The sequence below is a fragment of the Neomonachus schauinslandi genome, chromosome 6 (genome assembly GCF_002201575.2).
Source record: "Neomonachus schauinslandi chromosome 6, ASM220157v2, whole genome shotgun sequence".
NCBI classification, from domain to species: Eukaryota; Metazoa; Chordata; class Mammalia; order Carnivora; family Phocidae; genus Neomonachus; species Neomonachus schauinslandi.
Window position 1 is genome coordinate 35166511 of NC_058408.1, and position 26790 is coordinate 35193300.

Genomic DNA, 26790 nt, shown 5'->3' on the forward strand with positions numbered 1-26790 from the left:
TGAGATGCCCTCTCTGACCTATCCAGGAACTGGATTCCCCGGGTGGTGGGTAATGACATTGTGGGACAGAGAGGAGAAGCTGAAGCTGGAAGGGGAAGTCCCTCTTCCTTCATCATCCACTGGGCTTGACTCCAGTGATCAGTGGAAGCAGGGCCCAGAATTTCCAGTGATCAGAATCTGGCTCAGCCAAGTCCAGCCCCAATTCAGCCAAGCTACTAGAGAGTTCTAGGAGAATAAACAAATTTGCAGAAGGTAGGTGAGGGAGAGTGGGAGAGAGGGGGGGCGCACAGAGAAGGAAGAAGAGGTTAGAGTTGGGGGTTCTAAGAATAGCAGGTAAGACTGTGTAAAGAGGCAGCAAGTATGGTTTGTACACCAAGCCTGGTTCCCTGGGGACTTGGGGTGACTGTTTTCATCTGTTTCATTTTTGTTTATAATAGCCTTATTGAGGTATCATTCATGTGGTTGCTGGTTTTGATGGCACGATCTCTGTTTGCGCTAAGGAGAGCAGACCTGGCAGCATACTTAGCCCTAACAGGAAGGAGATTCTAAAGCATGGAACCTTCAGCTTGGAGAGTTATTGAGCTGGAAGCTCTGAAATGGGTTTCGGTCAACACTGGGCAGACGGCAGGTCCTCAGCCAATACTGGTTTGAGTTGATGTGCTCCTGAGGGTGAGAGCCCAGTCCTGGGCCAGGAGTGGAAACCAACAGGCCAATGTCAGGATTCCATGACTAGAGGAGTTAGCATGAGGTTTCCCTCCTAAACCACACCGAGGACCAGACTCAGAAGCTAGTTACTAAGGGCTAAGAAGACGGCAATGTGTGGTGGTCACAGGACTGGCCCTCATTTGGGAGGTCTGGTTATCCTTCCAGGCCTTGAGAAGAGTCACTCACCTATCTTAGCATCGACTTGGGCCAAGAGAGCAGTAAAGATGCTGGCTTTCCTTTTAGATTGGAGAACAGGGAGCCAATTTACCTGGTTCTCTAGAAGTCTCTGGAAAATGAACACATCCCTATCTGCCATCCAAAAGGCTATATGCTCATGATGATTTTCATGAATTATTTCTCAGGTTCCCCTGACGTAGAGGCAGGGTGAGGTCAAGGAAGGTCAAGGAAGAAGTGGTAGCCAAAGAGATCTTTCCACTTTGCAGAAGGGGAAACATAGGCCAGAGGAAAGCAAAAGTTAGTATAGAGCCTGGACACAGGAGTCCTGACTCCCAGCTCAACACCATCACCTCATCAGTTTTCATCCCACATGTATGGGACACTGTGCTATTTCTGCCCCCTGGTCCAGGGAGACAGTCATTTTTCTGCCCATCTCCTGACCCCTCCCCTTCTCCTCCCTCCTGGCATTTGGCAGACCCAGGCAGCTATTCCAGGAACTGGAAGCCAAGCACAACAGGTGCTCAGGAGGTCATCATGATCAGCCCAGACCCCAGGCCTTCCCCTGGCTTGGCCCGGTGGGCTGAGAGCTATGAGGCCAAATGTGAGCGCCGGCAAGAGACCCGTGAGAGCCGCCGCTGCCGCCCCAATGTGACCACTTGCCGCCAGGTGGGGAAGGCACTGAGGATCCAGCAGAGAGAGCAGCTCCAGAGAGCACGGCAACAGGAGTTCTTCAGGAGGAGGAACTTGGAGGTGGAGGAGAAAGGCAAGGCCCAGAGCCCCAGGGCCAAGGAGCGAGGTCCCTCTAGGAGGCCAGGCCAGCCAACTGACCTCAAGGAACCCCTGTCTTGGGCCCACAGGATCTCCTCCCCCCAACAGCAGGTGGGTCATGTCAGGGGACACGCTGCTCTGGACAGGGGCAGAGGTACAATGGCATGTGAGTGGGCTCAGACTCACTAAAAAGCAATTTAAATTAAGTTCCTGCTTCCTCAGTAATATAGTCGCCTCCCTTAGCCACTTAAACTCATTCAGAGATTTTTGTTGTTTGGGTTTTTGTTTGTTTGTTCAGCTATTTTTTTTATTTTGCACTTGCCTTTTAAGGAAGAAGAAAAAAATTTAAACAATTCCATTGCTAATGCCTAGTTATCAGTTCAAATTTGGGCAGTCTATACATACCTCATTCAACAAATATTTATGGAGTGCTTACTGTATGCCAGGTACACAGGCCCATCTTCTTGGTGCCCCCTCTCAGGAACACAAACACACACACACACACACACACACACAAAACCCTCTGCTCTTCTGTGAGGCTGTTGTACCTACCTACCTTTTCTCTTTCACTTGGACCATTCCATTTGTACTAGATTCATTCAGCGAAGGTTTTATCTGGTCCAGTAAGCTTTTCCTGGCTTCTCTAGGCCACCTCTGCTCTCTGTGGTCCTAATGAGGTTCTAAAGCCTCTAAGATTGTGTAATAATACTTAGAGAACCCATCGTTCTGGCCTGGGAAGAAGCAGTGCTGCAGAAATCAGGGTGTGCTGAGATGATCTCAGCCAGCAAACCATCTGTGTCTTCTATCCATGTTATGAGCCTGTGGACAGTGGGGACGGGTCCATTGTATTCCCTGGAAGTACCTGGCCTGGTTCCATACCCAGCCTAGAAGTTCAATCAGGGCTTCTTACCTAGTGGATCTGTCATCCGCAATAGAAGGTGCTGTTCAGAAAAACGATCCTTGAGCCCGATTGTGAAATAAAACCAACTGTGTACTTTCTATGGCAAGAAGGTTTCTGAACGCTTTTGGTTTAAAAAAAAATTTTTTTAAGGAGAAAAAGAACAAAAATGCATTTAATTAGAGAACTTCCTCTAAGCCTATCAGTTATTGAAGTTTTACTGAGATCAAGTCAGTCTGCATGATTGGCTACCACAGGCATTCCTTCGCCTTTTGGTGTTCTGTTACAACCATAGAATTTTTGAGTATGTATGAAGAAAATATATTAAAAAGATGGGGCGCCTGGGTGGCTCAGTTGGTTAAGCGACTGCCTTCGGCTCAGGTCATGATCCTGAAGTCCCGGGATCGAGTCCCGCATCAGGCTCCCTGCTCAGCAGGGAGCCTGCTTCTCCCTCTGACCCTCCCCCCTCTCATGTGCTCTCTGTCTCTCTCTGTCTCAAATAAATAAATAAAATCTTTAAAAAAAATAAATAAATAAAAATAAAAAAAAATAAAATAAAAAATAAAAAGAGAGCGGACTAGATGGTGACAACTGCTACTACACCCCTCCCTACACAACCCTGCTCTACATGCTCGTCACACAAAACCTCAGCAGTATTCCAGCCATCACTGAGAGGAAGGAACCACCTCTCGGATATGGAAGGGACCTCAGAGACCATCTACATCACACAGACTCATGACGCGGACAGGAGACTGAGACCTCGTAGAAAAGGCAGGGTCTGACCCGACGCCCTCTCTCTCAGACCAGTTCTTTCTCCACAGCACCATGCTGGCTGTGTGAGGGGCTGAAACCAAACAAGTTAGACCTGGGATTCTAGAGAAAGTCAGGAGATTCAAATCCAGCTCCCCCTTTGCCTGGCCTGGGAAGGACCATTCCCACCAGCCAGGATAAGGGAGGGCAGGAGCAGGGACAACTTTGTAGTTTTCAAGGTTTGAATGGGTTACTTTGGTTTTCTGGACCAGAAACTTGATCACTGGTTCATCTCTCTGCAGTCAGCTGGAGAATCATGCTCTAAGAGGCTCTAGCTCTCAGCATCTCCCCCTTGCTTTCCAGGTGTCAGGGACCAGCTCTGAGGTCTTTCCAACCCAGCGTCATCCTCCCTCAGGCACCCGGAGGGATCTGGCTGACCGCCCCTCCCAGGCCGGGGACATTTCACCAAAGGACTCTCCCACCAAAAAGCCACCCCAACAGCATCGTGGTAAGAGCAGAGCCTCCCTCACTCACTGGGGCCTGCAGGCTCAGCTTGCTGGTAGTGGACAGTTCCTGTCCCTTCCCACTTCCTCTTCTGTGGGTTCTGAATCATCTTATCCTCTATCACTCAGGCACTCAGACAAAGGCAGAAACAGCCCAGCCAACGATTAAGAATGATGCCAGTCAGCAAACCAAGTGAGTACCTTCCATGTTCCTGCCCCCAGCTTCCTTACATACCATCCGTTCCTCTCTTCTAAGCTTTGCTTGAACCCTCACCCCGTATGTGGAGAAGGAACACAATGAACTTCCATGTCCACATTAACAGAGAAAGGAAGACCTGACCCACCCTTTTGGCTCTTCAGAAGAGATCAGAGAAGGAAATGACCTACCATCTCCTGATGTGCTTGTTTCTCTGATCCATTGTCATTTCTGTTTTTATTTCTTCTCTTCCCAGTTATGGAGTTGCAGTTCTAGATAAGGTAAGAAAATCCTCACTTTGAAGAGGTTGACTCAGATGGTATCTCAGGTCCTCCAAGCTCTGACATTCTGGAATTCCATGGTAAACACAGCTGGAATGGAGGGGCACCTTCCTGGATGAGCACAGACACGGGGACCTGGAGGGACTCTGTCTGAGCCAAGGAAGAAAATTTACTTGACACAACCTAGTCCTGGCTCTGGTTCTGTGTTCCAGGATTTCAGGGGACCCAGAGTCTTCTTGAATATCTTTTTTCTTTCTCTCTAGGAAATCATCCAGCTTTCTGAGTACCTCAAAGTAAGTAACATGTGAACTCTCCTCTCAGCTCCTTCCCCATCTACTCCCTCCTCCTCCAGTTTAATCGTACCTTCTTGCATTTTGCCCCCAGGAGGCCCTACAAAGGGAGCTGGTTCTAAAACAGAAAATGGTGATTCTCCAAGACCTACTGTCCACTCTGATAAGGGCCTCTGACAGCTCTTGGAAGGTAAGGGAATGAAATCTTTGAACAAAGCTCGCAGGCTTCTATTCTTCTTTCCATACTATCCCAGCAAGAGAAGGGTTTTCTCACTATTGAAGAGGCGAGGTAGGGGGTGCTAAGACCTAGAGGTCAGACATGTCACAGTAAATATATGGGAAAGCTCAGCTAAATCTAGAGTCATTAGCTGGGGTCATGCTGTTCCACACCCAGGGAAGACCCAGAACCAAAATTGGCAAGAATTCCTATTTCTCAATTTGTTGGAAGAAAAGAAGGAAGATCCCAATACATTTGCTATTACTGACTGTGGTAAATGTCAAGTTTTTTTGCACGGGATTCACTCTAGTATTAACTGGAAGCCATCATGCACCTACTATTCAGCTTTGACATCAATGTCAAAGTGAGAAGGGATTTTAGAGATCATGTAGTCTAAGTTTTCTTATTTCACCAGTGAGGAAACTGAGTGTCAGAGAGGTCAAGTGACTTGCCCAAAGTCACATTGCTAGTTAGAGGCAGAACTGGAACTAAAATCCAGACCTCCTTTTTTTAGTCCATTCATTCCACAAATATTCATAGATCATGTTCTTTGCATTGAGCCCTGGAAATCATGAGATTAATTAGTCAGGGTTCCTGCTTTTAGAGAGCTTGTGGTTTTGTCACAGAGACCGATGCCTAAACAATGCAGGGATATGAGAAATGAAATAAGAGAAATGTTTTCAGGATAAAATAGTACCCAAGAAGGAAGGAATGACTCCAGAGAAGAGGAGAACCAGGGAAATATTTCTAATTACATAAGTATTTTCCAGACTAATATGGAAGCAGGAACTATATTCTAGGCTGGGGATACAGCACAGGAAAAGACCTAGAGGCGTGATATAGTCTAACATAATGGGTTTCCAACTTTTTAATCTCAAGACTGCTTCATCCTCTTAAAAAAGTTTATTGAAAACCCCAAAGAACTTTTTATATTTACCGCATTAGGATTTACCATATTAGAAACGAAAATGGGAATCTTAAAATGTGTATAAATTTTAAAATAACAATAGTAAACCCATTACACGTGAACCTAAATTACATATTTTTATGAAAAATAAGTTCTATTTTTCCAAAAAAATAGTGAGGGGTGTAGCACTGTTTTACACTTTGGCAAATCTTTCTAAAGTCTGAACAGAAGACAGCTAGATTCTCATATTTCCATCCGTTGTAATACATTGTTTTGGTTGAAGCATATGAAGGAAAATCCAGCCTCACACAGATACATAGCTGGGAAAGGAAAGGCCTCATAGAACTTGTGAAAGGGTCTCAGGGACTCCCAGGGGTCCTCGGACCCCACGGTGAAGCCCCCTAGACTATGCTATTCAGGCAGCTACTGCCACTGGAGCAAAGAGCACCCCGTACAAAGAGAACGCACCACCTCGCAGGCCGCCATGAACATCTAATCCTGCAGTATAGATGGCTTGTATTTAGACAGAGAGATGGGCTGGGAGGGTGTGGAACAAGACTGAGAAGTTTACAGTGATGTAAAAGAGACTTCCTTAGCTCAGTCCTCCTTCCTCACATGTCATTGTACCGGGATTCAGTGTCTATGTTCAGGGCTTCTGATTGTCAAGGAAGTTGTTTTCATCAGCAGAGCAGGAGCCTGGGACAGACAGCTGTGCATGCCAGGTGGTTTCCGGTGCTGAACTAATTTGAGATCATCTCATTCATTTATTCAGCAGACATTTGATAAGTTTCAGCTCTGTGCAGAGCCCCGTGCTACAGGGGCAAAAAGAAGTAGGGCTCTTGCTCTTGAGGAGCTCACATATCAACCAGGAAGAGAGAGACGTGTACTAAATAACCCGCATGCAGCGTGGTAAAGCTGTAACAGTGGTTTCTAAAATGGGACGCAGAGGAAAGAGAAGGAAACAATTATTCCGCCTGAAGCGGAACGGGGTAGGCTCCAAAGAAGAGGGACCACTTGAGCTGGGTCGGGAAGGATGCGTCGTTTACCGATTACAGCGGTAGAAATGATGAGGGGGAAGAAAAAACAGAAAGGAAAGGGTGTTGAAGGTAAAGGAATCAGAATGATTACAGGCCTCTGTGTCACGAACAATTGGGTGTAGCAGAGTGTGGCTGAAATGAAGCGATTGTGGCAGAGGAGTTCCAAAAGTAAGACCAGGGAGGGCTTCAGACACGTCTCTGGAATTATGAGGCTTAAAATTGTTCTGTTGGACACGGGATCTCAAACTTAAATAACATAGAGACTCTTTCCTAAATGAAAGGCATATGTATCACAGATCCCTGAGAATACATGCTATCCCCAGAAACACTGCTCCAGGCAATCGGCAGGGGAGCAATGGGAGGACACTGTATTTGGGTTTGAAGTCGTATACTTAGCAACGTTTGGCCCATCCTCCCAAGGAGCTCCGTCAGTAGCGCTCGGGCAGCACGCGCGCTGAAACAGTTGCGGAAGTGAGTCGAAAATGAATGATCACATCTGTGTTTTGAAATTATCTACGACAACAGTGAGGACTGTGGCTCTGGGTGGGTGTGGAAGTGGCCTGTGGTAACATCCCGGGTAAGGCACACTCAGAGCTCAAGTCATGGCAAGCTTGGCGGGTACAGGAGACATTTCCAAGGTCACCTCTGGAGGCAGTTTGACTCCACAGTGCGCATGTGAGCGGAAGTCCCTCTGGTTGTGGTTTTCTCCCTCCCTTCTTCCCACCCCTCCCTATACTCACCCTTCTTTTCTTCCTCTTCCCCACCAACCCCCCAGCTTCCTGTTTTTCACAAAAATAGATTTTTCAGTTAAGAGTTCTTGCTTCCCCCAAAACAAAATTATCCAACCCTCCACCCCTGCCATGGAAGCCTCAACTTCAGTGGAAGGACAGCCCCAGACTGTGGTATTGGGAAAACTAATTGGAAGAATGTGACCAAAACAGGGACTGACATTCAGCCCAGTTTCAGGCCTTTATTTTTTTTCCATTTGGCCCCTGTGATTTGAATCTCTAACTTCACATGCAGGGAAGCTCACCACAAACTCTGCGAGAACCCCAAGAATGAGCTCCCTCCATTGCCTCCACCTCAAAGCTGACTCTGGGCCTATTGGAGGGGACGGCGCCTGGGGCACTGCTGAGACTCAGGGCTGGGTCCAACCTTCAGAGCAGAAACAAGCTGGGCAGTGGCGAAAGCAAGCTGTCAGTGTTGGGCAATACAAAACAGGAGCAGGGCACACTTGGGTTTTAAGTTCTGCAAAGTGGAAACGAGATCTTGAGATGACAGCACAGCGAGGGATTGGCTGTGAGCCCTAAGCAACCTCTGCTAGAGCAGAGATGAGCTGTGGGCTGGCCCTTATGCGGTGAGGTGGTAGTGTTTCTGGAGAACAGATCAGAGGCTGGGGAAAGCCAAGCAGAAGCCGGAGCTGAAGCCCTCAGACCAGCACCAGGTGTGTATGGCCTTCATCTTGCTCCCTTTTCCAACCAGGGGTACTGTGCTCTCTGAGCCCTGGGCTCCCGGGGGTCAAATGCCAAAAAAAAAGGTCCACAGTAGGCTTGTAAAGAGTGCTTCTTCCCACATACTGTACCACTGGGCTTAATGGGGGCTGGGGCTCAGACCAGGAAACTATATGCCCCATTTGCAACAACTTGGCTACAATTTTCTTCCCTGCCTCAGGGAGTCTGGGAAGGTGGAGATGTGGACAAGAGATTTTTTTCAAGCCCCAGACTTGGGTGGTCCTTCATCCCCACTGAAGGGGCTCTCCTGAACTGTCTTCTATTGCCTCATGAATGGAAAAGTAATCTGGGGTACGGCTAAAATACAAAAACAGTCGGGAGAGGCAAAATATTGGATTAAAACCACAGTAAGGAAGGAGAAAGGAGCTACCCCAAAAGGGTAGGAGACAGGGGAAAAATGTAAGGATATTGCTTTGGGCTTGTCTGTTTTCTTCTCAAACTACAGCAAGATAAACCTTAAACTCAGTGGGTTTGATTACATTCTGCCATACCAAGAGTTTAGGCACAAGGAAAATGCAGAGATCTGAACCAGGAAATGGGGGTGCAGAAGGAGTTGATTTCAGGACCCATGGATTAATAGTGAATAGGCCACTCAGGGGAATGCAGCTCTTTTACCAGTTAGTCCAAAACCCAGAACAATGAAAGTCTTTGTCCATCTCTTTTATCTGTCCCAAAGCCCTGGGGCTACTGGAGATGCCAAATCCTGGACTCTCAGCTCTCACACGAGACATTATGAAAAACATTAATAGCAGGAGGCACTTTGAAAAATTATTTTTGGCAAAGCTTTTTACTTTTGCAAAGCCCAGCTGAGTAATACAGGAAGCAGAAAGGGTGGGGGCGCCCCCTGGCTCCCAGGGTTAGAAGAATCAGCCAAACAAGATCAAAACAGGAGCTGTGAGATACCACTTCCTGCCTCCCCCAGGTGCCCTGAAATTCAGTGAAGGGGACAGACCTCAAAACAGAGTTCCCTCCTCTGCACCCAGGCCATTGTAGACCAGAAACGTTTCATAATGTTGGGTTCCAAACACCCAAGCCGCCTGACTGAAAGGGGATATGGCATCTCAGGCTTGGAGAGAAATGTAGTATGTAAACCTCACAAGTGTCTCAAAGGGCCTGGTTGGAAAAAGCCAGAGAAAGGATATGAAAATCGGTTCTTGCTAGAGACCCACAGCCTTTCCTCTGGAAAACCGGCTCTCATTGATGGCACTCTCCCCTCTCCCCAACCCCCTCACACACACAACCTTAAGTCAGACTCAGGGCTGGAAAAACAAAACCCTGCCCTGGGAAAAAGGGAGACCACTACAGGTGGAGGAAAGAACAAAGCAGCAAGGAGGTTGTTAGCTACTCAGCTGAAAGACTGAAAAACTGAGAAACAGATTAAGGCTCTTCCAGCCTGCCTTTCTCCATCCTCACCCTTGAGATTAGCGTCTTTCTTGGAATGTCCAAAATGGCATTAAACCGACCCTGCTTATGACTACATAGAACATGGCTTTCTGGGAAGCCCTTTTACCACCACCACCACTCCTCACACACACACACCCTGCCTTGATACCTCTCCTCCATTTCCTGCTTTCTTAAAGAATTTCTCATCTTTTTTTTTTTAGGGTTATTTACTTATTTATTTGAGAGAGAGCACGCACGAAAGAGAGCACGAGCAGGGGGAGGGGGAGAGGCAGAGGGAGAAGCAGACTCCCCGCTGAGGAAGGAGCCCAATGCTGGGCTCGATCCCAGGACCCCAAGATCATGACCTGAGCCGAAGGCAGACGCTCAACCAACTGAGCCACCCAGGCGCTCCACTCTCATCTTGAATCCAGTGTGTGTGTGTGTTGGGGGAAGGTGGGGGAGGCAAGGAGGGGAAGTATTAGTTTGTTAGGGCTGCTATAACAAAACACTACAGTCTGGGTGGCTTAACCAAACAGAAATTTATTTTCTCACAATTCTGGAAGCTAGAAGTCTAAAATCAAGGTGTTGACAGGGTTGGTTTCTCCTGAGGCCTCTCTCCCTGGCTTGCAGATGGTTGTCTTCTTTGTCTTCACGTGGTGTTCTGTTCCCTTATGAGGACACCAGTCACATTGGATTAGAGCCCACCCTAATGACCTCATTTTAACTTAATTATCTTTTTTTTTTTAAGAGAGGGAAAGAGATGGGGCGCCTGGGTGGCTCAGTTGTTGGGCATCTGCCTTCGGCTCGGGTCATGATCCCAGGGTCCTGGGATCAAGTCCCGCATCAGGCTCCCTGCTCCGCGGGAGGCCTGCTTCTCCCTCTCCCACTCCCCCTGCTTGTGTTCCCTCTCTTGCTGTGTCTCTCTCTGTCAAATAAATAAATAAAATCTTTAAAAAAAAGAAAAACAAGATTTAAAAAAAAAGAGAGAGGGAAAGAGAAAGAGCGGGGCGGGGGGGGAGAGGAGGGAGAGAGAGAATCTCAAGTTGACTCCATGTTGAGCAGGGAGCCTGACACCAGGCTTGATCCCACAACCCCAAGATCATGACCTGAGCCAAAATCAAGAGCCAGACACTCAACAGATTGAGCCACCAGGTGCCCCTTAACTTAATTATCTCTTTAAAGACCTTATTTCCAAATACAGTCACATTCTGAGGTGCTGTAAGTTAGGATGTTAACATATAAACTTGCGGGGGAGAGGAATGGGGGGGGACACAATTCAGCCCATGACAGGGGATAAGGAAGGGAATGTGGAGACTCCTTTAGTCTTACTGGCCTATACTTTATAAGTAAAGGTCCACGTACAAAACTGAAAGGAGATGAGGAATATAGAAGTGCCTAGACAGACAAGGGAGAGAGGTAAGGAGGAAAGAAAAAGAGAGCTTAGAAGATTTCCTTCAGGTGAACTCCTACTATGATATCCTGAACCACTGGATAGAGAACCTTGAGGTACAGAGAGGACTTGGGGCCAGTCTGATTCTTCCTTCTCCTATTCCAGAGAAAGAGGAAAAGATCCTCTTCTATTTCTTTGTCATCTTTCCTCCTCCCTACCTCCTGAAAGAGTTCAGTTCCACAAACATTGCTTGAGCACAGACCATGTTCTAGGAAGTAAGCTGGAAAAACAGAAGAAAACTCTGCATGCTACATTTTGGCCCAAACTCATTAACTCACCCCATTTGCTCCAGGGCCAGCTTAACGAAGACAAATTGAAAGGCAAACTGAGATCTTTAGAAAACCAGCTGTACACCTGTACCCAGGTAAGCATTCTGGAAGACACTTCCAGCCCAGAAATCTAGAATTGAAGGAGAATGCCTGAACCTCGGTCCTACTCTCTAGAAATGATACCTGATAGAGATGAATGCACCCATTTCTACTCACTTGGTTCTAGCTTTGCCATTTTCACTTTGGTCCCCAACCCACCCTCTTCTCCTTTTTCCTGATGGTCTTCCCTTTGCACCCTGAGAAGGAACCCCAGCATCAAGGTCTTTGCCAGCTCCAGGGGAATTTAAGGAATACCTGGAACTGTAGGGAGAGGCCCTAGGTAAAGATTCTCACCACCCAGATAGACCTTCATAGGTCCCAATCTTTGAAGAGATAAATTGGATATTATAATAAAGTCCTACAAAATGATTTCCATTCCGTGGGCAACTTTAGTCTAGCAGCAATCCCTGGGAGCAAGTAAAAAAGGCCATGACTCTTGGCTTTTCTATGGCCTTGTTATCCATCTTCAGTAAACTCTCGATTGGCTTGATCTTGGATTAAGATCAAGAGATAGAAAGAGATAGAAAGAAATCAGCTTTCACACTTGAGAAGTGATGGATTTCTGACAAGTGGTGAGATGTCAGATAAGAGAATGAGGTGAAGCATGTGGAGTTAGGGAGAGAAGATGGACCTGGCTGCACAGTTGAGGTCTTATGGGGGAACAGAGTTTACATACAGGTTTGCTGATCCACAACTTTTATTTCTTTAGTATGGCCTGTTTTAACTAAATAATGCCAACCATGCTCATAAAATACCAACATATAATCCAGAATGCCAGTCTATTTATTTTCAGTGGGGGGTAAAGCTGGCCAGCATGAGTAAGTCCACTAACTGGGATATACCCATGTATGACCTCAGCCAGTAGCTCCTGGATCTGGCTTCTAATGAAAATTCCAAGAACATAAGACCCACTCACACTTAAATCCAAATTTTTAGATGATTCCAAATCGAAATGGAAATGATTTCATATTGATCCTTAGATGTGCATTATCTGGACTACTGTTTATTCAGTGGGATAACCCAGAGTTGACAGTAAAAGTTGCCTGCCTTCTCCAGAATCAAAGGGTAAAAAGATGAAAGGGATAGGGAAGGGAAGACCCTAAGTGAATTTGCAAAGCTGTTCTTTTCTTAATTCCTGAAGCCAAGACAATTTCTTTAATGCAAATATATGAATTTAAAAACATTGAGAGTACTGGAGATTGCTTAGATCTCTGAAGCTACAAAGATTTAAAAAAAAAAAGCATGCTCTCTACCCTGAAGTTTACAATCCCATAAGGGACACAGATGAGTCAATAGAGTGGGAAGATAGAGACTTACAGAGGATGCTATGTGAACACTAAGAAAAGCTACCTAATCCATAATGAGTTGGGGGATAGGGGTGACTGGTCAAGATTTATCAGAATTTACATGATCCTTGGACTGAAACTTGAGCATGAGTAGAAGTTAACCAGGTGAAAAGGGTAGGTGATGATGCTCTAGGCAGAAGCTATATGGACAAAGGCAAATGCCAAAATGCACAGTGCTTAGGGGATCTGCAAACAGTTCAGCTTGGGTGGAAGTAGCATAGAATCAAAGTCTGAGCTTATAAGTAGGAGCCATGCCAAGGAATTTGGACCTGATCCTTAGTCACCAAGAGATTTAAACAGGGAGTGACATGATCAGATTTACATTTCAGAAAGTACCCTCTAGCTTCAAGTCTTGAAGATAAGAGAAAATATTGCATTGACCCATATAATAGTATTATTGGAGTCTGAACTAAGGAGATGACAGGAAGTATGGAGAAGAGACAGATATGAGTTGTTAAAGAGGTTGATTTGACAACGCTCCATGAACAACTGATTAGTAGGAGAAAGTGAGAGAAATCAAGGATGACTCCCTGGTCTCTGGCTTGGGAGACTGAGTGGGTGATGATGCTGGTCACTGAGATAAGAAGCCCAGGAGAAAGGAACAGGTTGAGAAAGATGACTTGGCTTTGGAAATGTTGAATTTGAAGTGCCCTTGGAAGGCCCGGGGCATGCCCAATATGCCTAGAGCATTGTGTTAACCCCGCTTACCTCCCTCATCACCTGGGACCCTCTCCCTGCCCACCTTGAGCCTGGAAGAAGACCCACCAGATTACTGGTATCTCTGCTCCGGGGGCAAGGAGAAAATTCTTTTCCTTTCTGTATCCCAGCTCAGGGGTTGGCACACAGAAGCTCAATATGTGTTTGTTGAATTGCATCAAATTTACAGAACTACTCGCCTTGGGGAATGAAAAAGGTGTTATTGGAGATGGAAGACCAGAAAAACAGCTATGAGCAGAAGGCCAAGGAGTCACTGCAGAAAGTGCTGGAGGAGAAAATGAGCACGGAGCAGCAACTGCAGAGCACACAGGTGCAGGGATGCTGCATAATCCTTGGGGCTGGGACCCCGGGGTGGCTTTGGGCAGCATGGGAGCCAGCTGCACAACTCCCTGGAACCCCCAAGGCACCCTCCTCTTGTCTGACCACCCCCTCAGCGGTCCCTGGTTCTGGCTGAGCAGAAGTGTGAAGAGTGGAGGAGCCAGTACGAGGCTCTGAAGGAGGACTGGAGGAAGCTGGGAACCCAGCATAGAGAGCTGGAGAGCCAACTCCATGTGCTTCAGTCCAAACTGCAGGTACCAGGCCCTGGGGTGGCGACATGGGGAGAGAAGGCAGGGCTTATGGGACGGGGGCAGTGACAGCAGCGAGGACAGAAACTGCTGCTGGGATGGGGGTTCCAAAGGCAGCCTGAGAGCATCTGGCTTTCAGTTCCTCACTTACTGCCCATTTTGTACCTGACTCACTGTTTGGGCCCTTAAATCTAATTGTGAGTTCAGCAGGGATGTCTCATGCAAATGAACTAAGTGTTCACCAAACGACACCATCCACATGCAAAGGGCTGGACTGGAATATTCATCAGTCTACTGCCATACTCCAACCCACTCTCTGCACTCCAACCCAGCAGAGCATTCAGCTCAGAAACGCCCACCACTGGCATGGAACAAGCATCACTAACTTAGAGGTTGAATATTGACTAACATCCTGCCAATGTGATTTTTAAGCAATTAATGTAGACCCTTGGCATTCTCAAGGGTTCCATCGTTTCCAACTGGTGTTACCTTGTCAAAGTTAACTAATCTCCTAAGCCTCAGTTTCCCCATCTCCAAAAGGAGGCTAATAGTAGTACCTACACCATAGGATTGTTGTAGCATTGAGGTAATCCATTACAAAGCACGTAGCACAATGCCTGGCACAGACCAGCCTCCCATACATATTAGCTTTTTCTCTTCACAGATTTTACTTGATTTGAAACTTTGAGGACCCACATCAAAAATTGACCTCTACCATTTTCCTGAAGCAAGAACCTGAGTAGCCAAATTAATAGGCCAGCGCGTCTGAGTCTTATCAAAGGAGTGAACCCAGCTGACCCGTACAATACAGCCACATGCTCTCATGAAGGCCTTTTTCTTTTGAACCTTAATTTCTTGAGAAAAATGACCCTACCAAAGGAAAAAAACCTGACAGTGTTAGAAGGAGACGTAAAGACAATGTGAAGACACCGAGAAAAGTGATGGTTTGGTATTCTTTAATTTGGGCCTGACTCAAATGAGCCCCTTGTGAAATATCAAAAAGTCTAACGCGTTAAATGTGAGGAATAGAGCAGAGGGAAGAAACAAAAAATCCCAGTGTTTCCATTTCCTTAATACTCCATCTCTAAAATTCTAGTCTTCCTCTTCCGTGGGATCTGTTCCCAACCTCCGCCCCAGCACTGACCTGCTTCTGTGTCGGGCCCCCCTCCTTACAGGGAGCAGACAGTAGAGACCTACAGATGAACCAAGCTCTGCGACTTCTGGAGAATGAGCACCAGGAACTGCAGGCCAAGATTGAACACCTGCAGGGGGACAGAGACCTGTACAGCTCGGATACCCAGCACCTTCAAGGTACTCTTCTCCTCGGAAGCCTCTGGCTGAGCAAGCCGAGAAAGGAAGCTGGGTGGAGGAGAAGGCCTCAGTCTTTGGTTGGGTTTGTGATTTCATTTTACCTCGAGGGAAAGGTGGGGCTGCTTTAATCATCCAAGCCTGAAGAGGAATTGTGCTGCACTAGCGGGTCTGGTAGTATTGGCCTGCTTTTCCAGCCAGTCCCTCTGAGCCAGGTCACGGCTCCCACTTCAGTCACACGTGGCAAGGCTGCATTTCTAATCTGGAAGGGAAAGGTCAGTTGAAACATAAGGCACAGGGAATGTGTCCCATCACAGCCTCTGTGTCAGCCATGATGACCAAATCACGGGCAAATACAACTTTTTTTTTTTTTAAAAGATTTATTTATTTGAGAGAGCGAGAATGAGAGAGAGAGAGAGTACATGAGTGGGGGAGGGCAGAGGGAGAAGCAGGCTCCTCGCTGAGCAGGGAGCCCAATGCGGGACTCGATCCCGGGACTCCGGGATCATGACCTGAGTCGAAGGCAGTCGCTTAACCAACTGAGCCACCCAGGCACCCACGGGCAAATACAACTCTTGATTCAACCTGATGTTGTTGAGGCCGATGACATCCCAGGTATTTGGGATCTGGTTTACTGCTCCAGATCGGGGACGAGTAGAAGAGAGAGGAACTTCCACTTGGCACACATCAGAGGCCATAGACAAGACAGCACCTACTACTAACTCCCCTTCTCGGGTGTCGGGTTCATTAAGTCTTAGGTTCGTCTATTTCAGATTGCATTATTTCATTTTCAGATCAACTGAAGAGGTCAGAGGAGGAGAAACTCGCCCTGGTGGCCAAAGTACAGCAGCTGCAGAGTAAGTTCTCTTCCAGATTCTCAAAAGTAGCACAGCTGGCTCTTTGGTGTTCCCGGGGTTCGTGCCCCACAAAAGGCATCCAAAGGAGGGCTCTGGGGCCCGGTCTTTGATATCCTCTACCTCTGCATGTTTTCAGACCTTCTTGGAAAGTGAAGTCATTTACACAGCTCTTCACAAGTTAATATTAGCCCGTTTTTTTTTTTTTTCTTTTCTACTTCTCTCCTTCCATGCCAGTGACAACCACCCAAATTTCCCCCAGAACTGCCATTTCCCCTAGGTTTTCAGATTTTAAAAAACATTGGGTTTTCTAAGGCAGTTATTTTATATATTGACATTCATTACATACATGAGTATGTCCTATAGACTTCTGTCTTTAGGAATGGTTCAGAAAATCAGCTCACACTACATATGCTTCAGTCCACTTCAAAACTACCCGTAGAGGCCAAAGAGGAAAAGGGACTTTTCATTAAAAAGTAGGCAATTGCCTACTAGGAGAACCTAATTTGATTAATAGCTCTGCTGGGTGCCCACCACCTTAAACTCTGACACCTCAACAGAAGAAGTTTCGTGCAATGAATATTAAGAGTAAGGCAGCCGGGCGCCTGGGTGGCTCAGTTGGTTGGGCGACTGCCTTCGGCTCAGGTCATGATCCTGGAGTCCCGGGGTCGAGTCCCGCATCTGGCTCCCTGCTCTGTGGGGAGTCTGCTTCTCCCTCTGACCCTCCCCACTCTCATGCTCTCTCTATCTCATTCTCTCAAATAAATAAATAAAATCTTAAAAAAAAAAAAAAAAAGAGTAAGGCAGCCACCAGCAGACTATGAGCACCTACAGGGCAGGAGCTGAATGGGCCAGGAGTCACTTCAAAAATGGTGCTTTTATTTATTCCCGTACCAAGTGCCAGGCACTTTAGATATACACACTGAGGATACAGTGCTGAACGGAACTGACACAGCTTCTTCCCTAATGAAGCTTACATTCTAAGTTAGCTCTACAATAAAGTAGGGAGCTTCTATGAACAATTAAGTATGTGTCAGGTAGTAATAACTGTCATGGAGAAAAATAAAGCAGGTTAAAGGGAAAACGGTTGCTATTTCATACAGGGTCATCCGGGGGAGTCTTTCTTCTAAGGTAACGGTTAAGCAGAGACTTAAAGGTAAAGACATGGTAGGAAGAGATACAAGGACGATGTATTCATTAACAAAATACCACACACTGGGTGACTTAAAAAACAGAAATTTATTTTGTTCTGGAGGCTACAAGTCCAAGGTCAAGGTGTGGGCAGGGCTGATTCCTTCTGACGGTTTTGAAGACAGGAGGTGTTCCAGGCCACTTTCCTTGGCTTGTAGATGGCTTTCTTCTCCTTATGTTTCTTCAGATGTCTTCTATCTAGTTCTGTGTTGAAATTTCCCCTTCTCGTAAGGACACCAGTCATATGAGATTAGGGCCCACTCTAACGTTCTAAAATACTTGGTTACCTCTGTAAAGAACCTATCTCCAAATAAGGTCACATTCTGAAATACTAGGGGTTAGGACTTCCTATGAGTTTGGCGGGGAGGGACACAATTCAACCAATAACAGATGGGAACATCTTGAATAATTAAGGTTTGAAGCAAAGTTCTGAAAAGACACTGTTTGCAGTAGATACACTAGTACAGACAAGTTCCTTGTGTTTTCCCACAGGTCTGCTCCAGAATCAATCCTTACAGCTTCAAGAACAGGAGAAACTCTTAACAAAGAAAGGTCAGCAAATTTACTTCCACAAACTCTAAGCTAGTGATCTTTCCTTGCCTGCCTAGAAGCAGGGGATGGACTACATGACCTCTTGGGAGTCCCAGAAAGTTCTAGGAGTCTGTTAAGGCAGGGATCCAGGGGAGCTTTTTAAGGACTGATCATTGGCTTTGAGAACACTTTAACCAGTTAGCCTCCTATCCTGAGAGGTATATAAACTGTGAAAAGAATTTCTACTCTCTCTGAAAACCAATGTCTGTGTTGAACATTTCAATAAATTGATTTTGAACTCAGGATTTAATGTCAATTTTTATACTTGACTTTCCAAGTCACATCCAACTCCCCAAGTCCACACCATGTTGCATGCAACAGTCACCTCACTCTTAGCCCTCAAGAATCTGCTGCCTCAGCTCCCTGAGAAGAATTCATCATGTATGGGGGTTAGAGGGGGAAGTTCCTCACTTATGCACTCCATGTGCATAAGAAACTTTCTTTTCATGTGCATAACAAAAGAAAACTTTTGTTTTCTCATCACAATCACTATGTAAAAGATAAGGCAGGAATTATGATACCCACATAGAATGGGCAAGAAAATGAAAGTCTACGGTCATAAGAATTAAGGATACAGCTAAGACAACAATCCAGAATTTCTGACTCCTAGTTCAGTGCTCTCTTCACCAAGACTAAGGCTGCCACGTGGCTCAGAGCCATCTTTAACCACAGGAAGATGAATTCTAGGATAGGACGGCCATTCTTAAGACTGAAATGAGGCCAGAAGGGAGAAGGGGTTAGTTATATTGAAGCAACCAGCAAACCTACTAGAAATACCACAAAAGAAAATGAATTAGTAAGTATTCTCTAGAAATATATGCCATTAAACAGGACTAGGGATACAAAGAAAAGTAAGATGCCAACCTTGCCTGCAAGGGGCTCGATTTCCAGCTCTGTGTCAAAACTGAGCAGGGTCCCAGTGGGAGGAAGTGAGAGAATTCTACTCTGCAGTCTCGTCAGGGACAGGTCCTCCCTTGTTCCCTCTCCTCCCTTCCCCTCACTCCAGAGTTTTCTCAGTGATAGGGCCCTCCCTCAGAGGTATGGACCTTACCATCACTGAGAATCTGGCTGCTTTTTTAGATCAGGCTTTGCCTGTGTGGAGTCCAAAGCCCTCCCATAATGAAGTGGAACCTGAGGGTACAGGGAAGGAGAAAGAATGGGATTTCAGAGACCAGCTGCAAAAGAAGACTTTGCAGCTCCAGGCCAAGGAAAAAGAGGTGAGATGGTGACCTCAAGATACTGAGGGGATCGGGGCGCCTGGGTGGCTCATCGTTAAGCATCTGCCTTCAGCTCAGGTCATGTTCCCAGGGTCCTGGGATTGAGCCCTGCATCGGGCTCCCTGCTCAGCGGGGAGCCTGCTTCTCCCTCTTCCACTCCCCCTGCTTGTGTTCCCTCTCTTGCTGTGTCTCTGTCAAATAAATAAAATCTTAAAAAAAAGATAGTGAGGGGATCATCCCACAATGGTAGGGAAAACTGCTGGGAGGCAGCCAGAGAGCAAAGATTTCAAAGTTTAAATCGTGACTGGATGCCAGCAGCTATTCATCTGCCTTTATAAAATGTCTTTGCTTGTGGGATAATTTGTCAATCTTTTCCCTTCTTCATTTATACCAACTGCTACTCAAGGTTTTATCAAATAGTTACTCTTTTGTAAAGTCAACCTAAACTCAAACACATTTAATAAACATATTAACCCCTCAAACTTTGTCCTACAGTTATCTTAAAACTTTATACATATAGTATCTTTTAAATAATAAAACTCTTTCCATCTACAGACTCAGAAACATACATATCCCCAGAAGTATTCACATGCAACTCAACTATATCCTGGTGAAGATGCTTGTACTAAGATCACCCCCAGGTCTTTTGTGCTAGAAGAACTTCATTTTTTGGTGCCCCCATTTACAAAGCTCTTGCACATTCACAATCACGTGAGAGCACTGACATGTATAATATGTAATATTATAATATGCATTATAATCAATCATTTAAATGAACACATTCCAGACAAACTAGGTAAGACAGTCAAAAGGCAAACTGAAACCTCTGAGAAAGGCTGGGAAGGGTGGATGGTGGTAAAAATTCCAAACGAATGAAGGGGTAACTCACACAGGGCCCTCGCCCTGACCTGGTCTCTGTCCCAGAAGGAACTGGTAGTGATGACGTTGGTGGTATTCTCCCCCCAGTGCAGAGAACTGCATTCGGAGTTAGACAACCTCAGTGACGAGTATCTGTCCTGCCTACGTAAGCTGCAGCACTGTCGAGAAGAGCTGAACCAGAGCCAACAGTCGCCTCCCAGAGTAAGAGGGTCAATCCTCCCGTATCGCCCTGGATGATGGTGGGACAGTTCCTCCTTTGGCCAAATCTTGCAGATAAAGTTTATCAGCCTGTGCCAACATCTGGCCAGCCTGTTCCATTCAACTTGGTTTATATAACTTGACAGTATAGCAAGTGTCAGCAAACACTGGCTTATGCATCCAAGCCTAATTTTCATGGAACTCTAGAGCCTACAGGGAAAGACTATTAGCTAAAGTACGAAGTGGTGTTGTTTTAGCCTATTATGAGCTAGTGGCAAGAGTGAGGAGAGCAAAAGTACTAAGGAATACGAATAGAGAATAATATAATTTTGCTGCGTTATTTTTCATCCTTGATTATTCTTATCAGTATTTAAGTATTTGGCCCTTGCTGGGTATCGTTCCCTAAGCCAGTGATCCTGGCTTAGGGGCCAGTGATCCTGGCTTAGGGGCCAGTGACCAGCAGTAGAGTGGTTTTATCCCAAAGGAAGTGACCAAGTGAGACAGACAGTGATATAAAAAGCTTTTTCTCCTTTTATGACCCAAGGTTTTCCACCGGGCTAGGATGGGAAGAAGGAAGATAATTTTTCCCTGTACCTTCTCCAAACAACCCATGGCCTCTTTCTCTCCCCCACCCCCTCCTCACAGAGGCAATGTGGCCGATGGCTCTCGATGCTGATGGTAATGATTGCTATCGCACTGGCAGTGTTCCTGGCCAACAAGGACAGCCTGATGATCTGACTCACTTGTGACAGCTGCTTGGGTGAAAATCTGAAGCAAGAAACTCAATAAAAAACTCAGCAGGCTGACATACTTTAAAGTGTGGGTTTTCCCACCTGAGATTTCTGACTTTATTTTTTTAACCTACTGTAAAATAAACAAACTTCACCTAATAGTCTCTGTTCCTCAGAACTCTTAGTGTACCCCTGAATGACATGTCACATCACAAACATAAGACATTTGGGCATCCTGGTCTCCTCTCCCTAGTCCAATTCAGCTGGTGGTATATAAACATGCGGTAAAACCTACCTAGTCCTCTACTTCCTGGCAGACACTACCCACGAGGGCAGGTATATTTACAGCTACCAAACAAGAGTATACACTTGTCCTCCACCACCCTTCTCCACAATCTCTTTTCTTCTACCTCCTCTCCAGTGAAAAATCAACAGATATCTCAGCAAAGAGGACTCCCTAGCATAGAAATGGCAAATAAGTACGACCAACGCCACCACCACTACTCCCATGCCCGCTGCGATGCGGACAACTGGTAACAGCATTTTTCCCTAGTGTTCTCAAGATGCTCTGAGTTGGTACTTGCAATGCCATCGCTGAGCTAGAGCTGATCATTTACTGAGTACCTTCTACATGAGAGAAGAGTTAAAGTCAGAGAGCCACTGCTGGCAGCGTGACTATCTCAGAGGAGACGCTCAGGTCAGCAAAGTCATTCTGAGTCCTACATCGAGTTCTAAGGTCCTTCTCCCAAGTATTCAGAATCTCCCTCAGGGCTGGGAACAAGCTCTCTGGGACACTAAAGGAATAGAGCAAGACTGGGGGATGACCACACAGCCATGAGATCCGGGCAGTGAACACCCGGAGTGGGGTCAGGGCTAAGCAGTTGTCATCTCCCCGGTTCAGATGAAAGGTATACGGAACAGGATAGCCCAGGAGGATCCCAAACACAGTACAGAGATTCCAGTTTGAGGAACGAAGTCTGCTGCAGGAGACTGCCATGGATAGGTCCCTCTGCAGCCCTTGCAAATGCATGATGATCTCAGCCACTAGGGCCTTCAAATCCTGAAGCTGGTCCAGGGAGCAAATAGAAGGGTGAGGCTGGGAGCCGGAAACATCCACAAAGGCTATGGTACCAAGCAGCACCTGCTTCAAGTGCGGACATACGTGTTCAGGACTGACAATCAAGCTGTTTTCTCCAATCTCAAGGATGTGAAGTCCCTGGGTCAAGAAGCCCAGGCCCCGCAGTTCCTCCAGATAGCTCTGGAGCTCTGATGCCCCTGCACAACTGCAATCATAGAGCAGAGCTGGCTTCAGTCCCCGGGCCACAGCCAGCACCTCTCCAGCAAGGTGAAGGCAGACGGCTCGGGGTGGGCACCGTCTCTTTCCCATGCCCAGGGTCTGCTGAGCCGCTGCCACCAGCATCTGAGGACTCGGTGCTGACATGGGATCTGGAAGCAACAGCAAGCACGGCCTCCTGACCTAGCTACAGTTCCCTCCCCTGGGCCGCATCTCTGAGCTCTAGACACTTGAGGAAGGGCCTAAAAACAAAGCAGTAGCAGGGGATTATTAACACTAGTCAGTGACATACCAGGAAACCCGCCAACAGCCTTCCCCTAAGTTTTACAGCATCTTCCAAAGATCTTTTTGTCCCTCCCTCTGCTTTGAAATGCTAACCCAGATCAGACAGAGATGGGATCGCCAATGCTGCCTGATTTCTATGGTTGACTTAGTCTCCATTAGTCCCAAATTCATGTGTCTTTCAGGTCTTATGGCTAGGTTTACATTCTCTCTGATTTCTTCTAAATTTTACCTGTTGTAAACTACTTTCTCGGATTCGAACCTTAAGGAGTTTGGGGAAGAGTAGTGGAAGGGCTATCTTCGGCAAAATTCTAGGCATTTTACCTAAAACTGCCCTTCTGAGGCAGAATTCTAGGTTCCAAACGCCCTCTTTCCACTGCCAACTTCCCCTTATCTTCCCGCCAATAGCTGTAAGAATAGCGATCTGATTAATATATACTAGAATATGGACTTAGAACCACTGCATCCTGGGACATAAGGGTAATTAATAAAATCTGTTATAACTGCAGGAGGGCTGTATTTTACTTTTGCCGGCCCCGCCTTCCCCTTCTGGCCGACATCTACGGACCTTCGGAAGATGGGCTCACTCCAATCCCCACACCCAGTGCTGAACATATTATAGTGATTTGTTCAATGAATCAGAGGTCTCTCTCTCACACATACTTTCTGCTTCCACTTCCGCCGTCGGTTCGCGGGCTCAGAAGCGCCTTCCCGCTTCCCGTGGGCTGCCGAGAAGACGCCGAAGTCTGTACGCTCCGCCACAACACTGGAAATCCCTTGAAACGCGCCGGGCTTCAGGTGGGCGAAACCGGCCTACTGCGCATGTCCAACACAAGCCCTCCCGCCGCTTTCCGTGACGTCATCCAGTCCGCTCGCGCGCCTCGCGTTAGAACCTCCGGCCAGGAGGTGCCGGAAGTGTGGGCGCCTGCGGCCCCGCCCCTTCCGGCCAGACGGAAGCCGGCCCTTCCGGTCTGCGTCGGGACGGGGAGGGACGGAAGTGCCCGAAAGAAGGCGGGATCTGGGAAACTAATAGGCTGCCGCTGCGCTCACGTGGCTTCCCGTCGTGTTACTAAGTTGGGGAAGCCGAAGAAGGGCACGTAGCGCAAAAACACCCTTTGCTTTGTGTCTGGGAAAATGCGCTTTCTTCTACAAATGAAGCATATCTCGAGACAAGGGACATATTTTGCAGAGTGTCCTCACCTGTGAGTGGCCTTACAAAGTTAGTTGTCTATTTACTTTCACCTGCCTAAATCCTAAGTTTAAGGCTCAATTCCTAGAGGTGGGTGCACAAATGCTGTCCAGTCCAAGATTTGTCATCTCTAAGTAGGGTGTGAAGGGCATGAGCATTATTCACTCGGAATAAATGTGTGCCAGGCATGGTTCTAGGCGCCGGCGGTATTACAACGTACAAAATAGACAAAAACCCCACCCTCGTCGTGCTCAGGTTCGAGGAATTCAGTTTTCTGACTTCACATGAGAAATGAGCAGAGAGGCAGAAGCTTTTCAATCAGGCCAGTAAGAAGGAAGTGTTATTTCACTGAAGGGTTAACACCTCTAAACTGCCAGCTATAGGGTAGGAATTTTTTGAGAAAGCTCATCTGAGGAAGTGGCCCAAATGTATTGCTACGCGGGCAGGACAGAGGCAAAGGGAACTGTGGGCTCCTATACTGGAGGTTTCACTCCTGGCTCTACCTTGGTGGTATCTTCAGAAGGTGAAAATAGACAAGTATGGAGTAAAGATGGGGCCAGCCTGGAAGGAGGATCAGTGTGTGGGAGCTCCCAGGCTAACAATGGCTCTTAGCTCAGAGGGAGTCAGAAGCAGAGACAGAAACTACTTTTAGGATTTTTTCCTTCCCCGTATTTATTGTATTTTCCCGTGGTCGTTAGCAATAAATCTGTAAAACGAAAGACTTATTTAGTTCATTCATTTATTCTAACAACGAATACAGTTGACCCTTGAACAACGCGGGTGGTAGGAGGTGACCCACACAGTAGAAACTCTGAATATAACTTTTAACTCCCCCAAAACTTTACTAATAGCCTTCTATTGGCCAGAAGCTTTCCAATAATATAAACAGTCAACACATATGTTTACAGCAACATTATATACTGTATTCTTAAAATAAAGTAATCTAGAGGAAAAAATGCTAAAAAAAATCATAAGAAAATACATTTATCATACTGTACTAATCAAAAACCAATCTGAGTACAAGTGGGCCTGTGCAGTTCAAACCTGTGTTGTTCAAGGATCAGTTCTATTTGAGAACATAGTATGTACCAGACACTGGCAACAGAGTCCAAGACAAACAGTCCCTACCTTCAGCAAGTTTGTAGTCACATAGGACACAGATGCTGAGGGAATTATTTTGAAAAAAGAAGTATAGGATGATAGGGGAACATATACATGTAACCAGAGACCTAATTATATGGGGAAGGAATAAGCCCAGATCCAACACTTGCCCTCCCAATTTACCTATAGTGTTTTGTTTTGTTTAACTTTGAGCTAATCCAGTTTGGCGGGGTGGACAGAGAACAAAAAGAAGAGCTAGTGACACCATCTAATTCCCCTTCCTCTCTTAAACAAGGTGGAGGCAAGAAAGTAGACCACACCAAGAGAGTGTGTGGTGTAGCCACCAAAGGAAGTAACAGTCTCCAAGAAAGAAAGGGCACCTGGTATCTATCTGTCCATCAGGACCAGAGAAGGAGCACTGAGGGAGATCAGTGAACAGCCCTGCATGCATTCACCCAGCACTTTTTTTTTTTTAAAGATTTTATTTATTTATTTGACAGAGAGAGACACAGCGAGAGAGGGAACACAAGCAGGGGGGGTGGGAGAGGGAGAAGCAGGCTTCCAATAGAGCAGGGAGCCCGATGCGGGGCTCGATCCCAGCACCCTGGGATCATGACCTGAGCCGAAGGCAGACGCTTAACAACTGAGCCACCCAGGCGCCCCTCTTTTTTTTTTCTTAAGATGTATTTATTATTTGAAAGAGAGAGCAGGTGAGTGGGGGAGGTGGGGTAGGGAGTGGGCAGACGAAGAAGGAAAAAGAGAATCTCAAGTAGACTCCGCACTGAGCATGGAGCCCAATGTGGGGCTCAATGTCATGACTCTGAGGTCATGACCTGAGCTGGAATCAAGAGTCCAACACTTAACCAACTGAACCACCCAGGCGCTCCTCTCCCAGGATTCTGAAAACAATAAAAAAATGTGAGAGAAACTGGGCTCTCTGGTTAAGACTACATAAAACCACTCATCCACTCCTCTGGCATCTTTGTAATCTTTTCATTACAGTCACATACAACAAGTTTGATCCTTCTTGGCCCTTCAGAACAATCGTCATCACCTTTTGCCAGCTCATATTATCTCGGTCCCTGTCCAGATGGACAGCCTGGCTATTAGCTTCTCACAGCATAAGGGAAAAGGACTACCCAGATCTAGCAGTTGTCCTCCCAATTTACCTACAGTGGGTTCTTCTTAACTTTGAGCTGTGCAGTTACAGAGTTAGCCAGACACCAAAACCAAATCCTTCACATTACCCACTCAACAAAATGACCAAAAAATATAGTTTCTATACCTTGTATGTTTCCTGGTCTCTAGAAGCCCAACTTCTGCTCACAGCTACACCTGACATTTACTCAGATTTTTCTTGGTCATACTTTAATAACAGCAGATCCCATTACGTCCCTTAGAGACCCCAAAACCACAGTTTCAGCATTCTAAATAAGTCCCACTGCCACCCGTAACTGAACTGAGCTTATGGCTTTCGAAGCTACCTGACTTTTTGGCTAGCTCAACTTCAGTAGCAAATAGGGGATGGCCTAGTTTAAGGGTAGCACACTAGACATGGATTTTCTTATAACAGCCTGGCACAGAGAGGCATCAGTATTCAAGAGCATTAGGGGCCTGCAATCAAAGATTAACATCTTGCTTTCCATTTAGGTCTTGGAGTTTAAATTGTACTTTTTTTTTGTTTTTTAAGGTTGGGGTAGGGCAAAAAGATCAGAGACGGATCAAAAGTTAATAGATAAGACCAGTTTGTGGAAGCCATAGCTACAATGTTCTACACCACTCTTCACCAAGTAGTCCACACCCAGCTCCCTCCACAAGAAGGGAGACAAGCACGTTTGGGCCAGATGAGCCTTTTACAGAAGAGCACTGCCCCGTCCTCCTTCAC

At 46.5% G+C, this 26790-nt stretch overlaps 2 protein-coding genes across 3 annotated transcripts; one reads left to right on the forward strand and one right to left on the reverse strand.

Moving 5' to 3' along the window:
- The first annotated feature begins 1416 nt into the window (after nt 1-1416).
- On the forward strand, nt 1417-21179 carry TRAF3IP3 (TRAF3 interacting protein 3). Of its 2 annotated transcripts, none has more exons than XM_021682526.2 (15): nt 1417-1761; nt 3662-3806; nt 3931-3994; nt 4254-4278; nt 4542-4571; nt 4663-4758; nt 11366-11437; nt 13674-13814; nt 13939-14076; nt 15246-15381; nt 16173-16235; nt 17916-17975; nt 19095-19231; nt 20198-20311; nt 20954-21179. In XM_021682526.2, exons 1-15 carry the CDS (start codon nt 1417-1419, stop codon nt 21044-21046), a joined length of 1659 nt encoding a protein of 552 aa, XP_021538201.1. In that variant the 3' UTR covers nt 21047-21179. The 2 variants fall into 2 exon arrangements, with proteins under 2 accessions (XP_021538201.1, XP_044772291.1); XM_044916356.1 differs by having other exon boundaries at nt 1417-1697; nt 3658-3806.
- Nucleotides 21180-21674: 495 nt separating this feature from the next.
- C6H1orf74 (chromosome 6 C1orf74 homolog) lies at nt 21675-22632 on the reverse strand. Its single transcript, XM_021682527.1, has one exon. It carries the CDS (start codon nt 22478-22480, stop codon nt 21689-21691), a length of 792 nt encoding a protein of 263 aa, XP_021538202.1. The 5' UTR covers nt 22481-22632; the 3' UTR covers nt 21675-21688.
- Between the last annotated feature and the right edge of the window lie 4158 nt (nt 22633-26790).

Excerpts from the sequence above, each read along its gene's own strand:
- TRAF3IP3 (XM_021682526.2), top strand. The coding sequence starts at position 1,417 with ATGATCAGCCCAGACCCCAGGCCTTCCCCTGGCTTGGCCCGGTGGGCT. Across the intron at positions 11,438-13,673 it reads AGCTGTACACCTGTACCCAG|AACTACTCGCCTTGGGGAAT; the intron begins GTAAGCATTCTG and ends TCAAATTTACAG. Across the intron at positions 17,976-19,094 it reads GAAACTCTTAACAAAGAAAG|ATCAGGCTTTGCCTGTGTGG; the intron begins GTCAGCAAATTT and ends CTGCTTTTTTAG.
- C6H1orf74 (XM_021682527.1), bottom strand. The coding sequence starts at position 22,480 with ATGTCAGCACCGAGTCCTCAGATGCTGGTGGCAGCGGCTCAGCAGACC.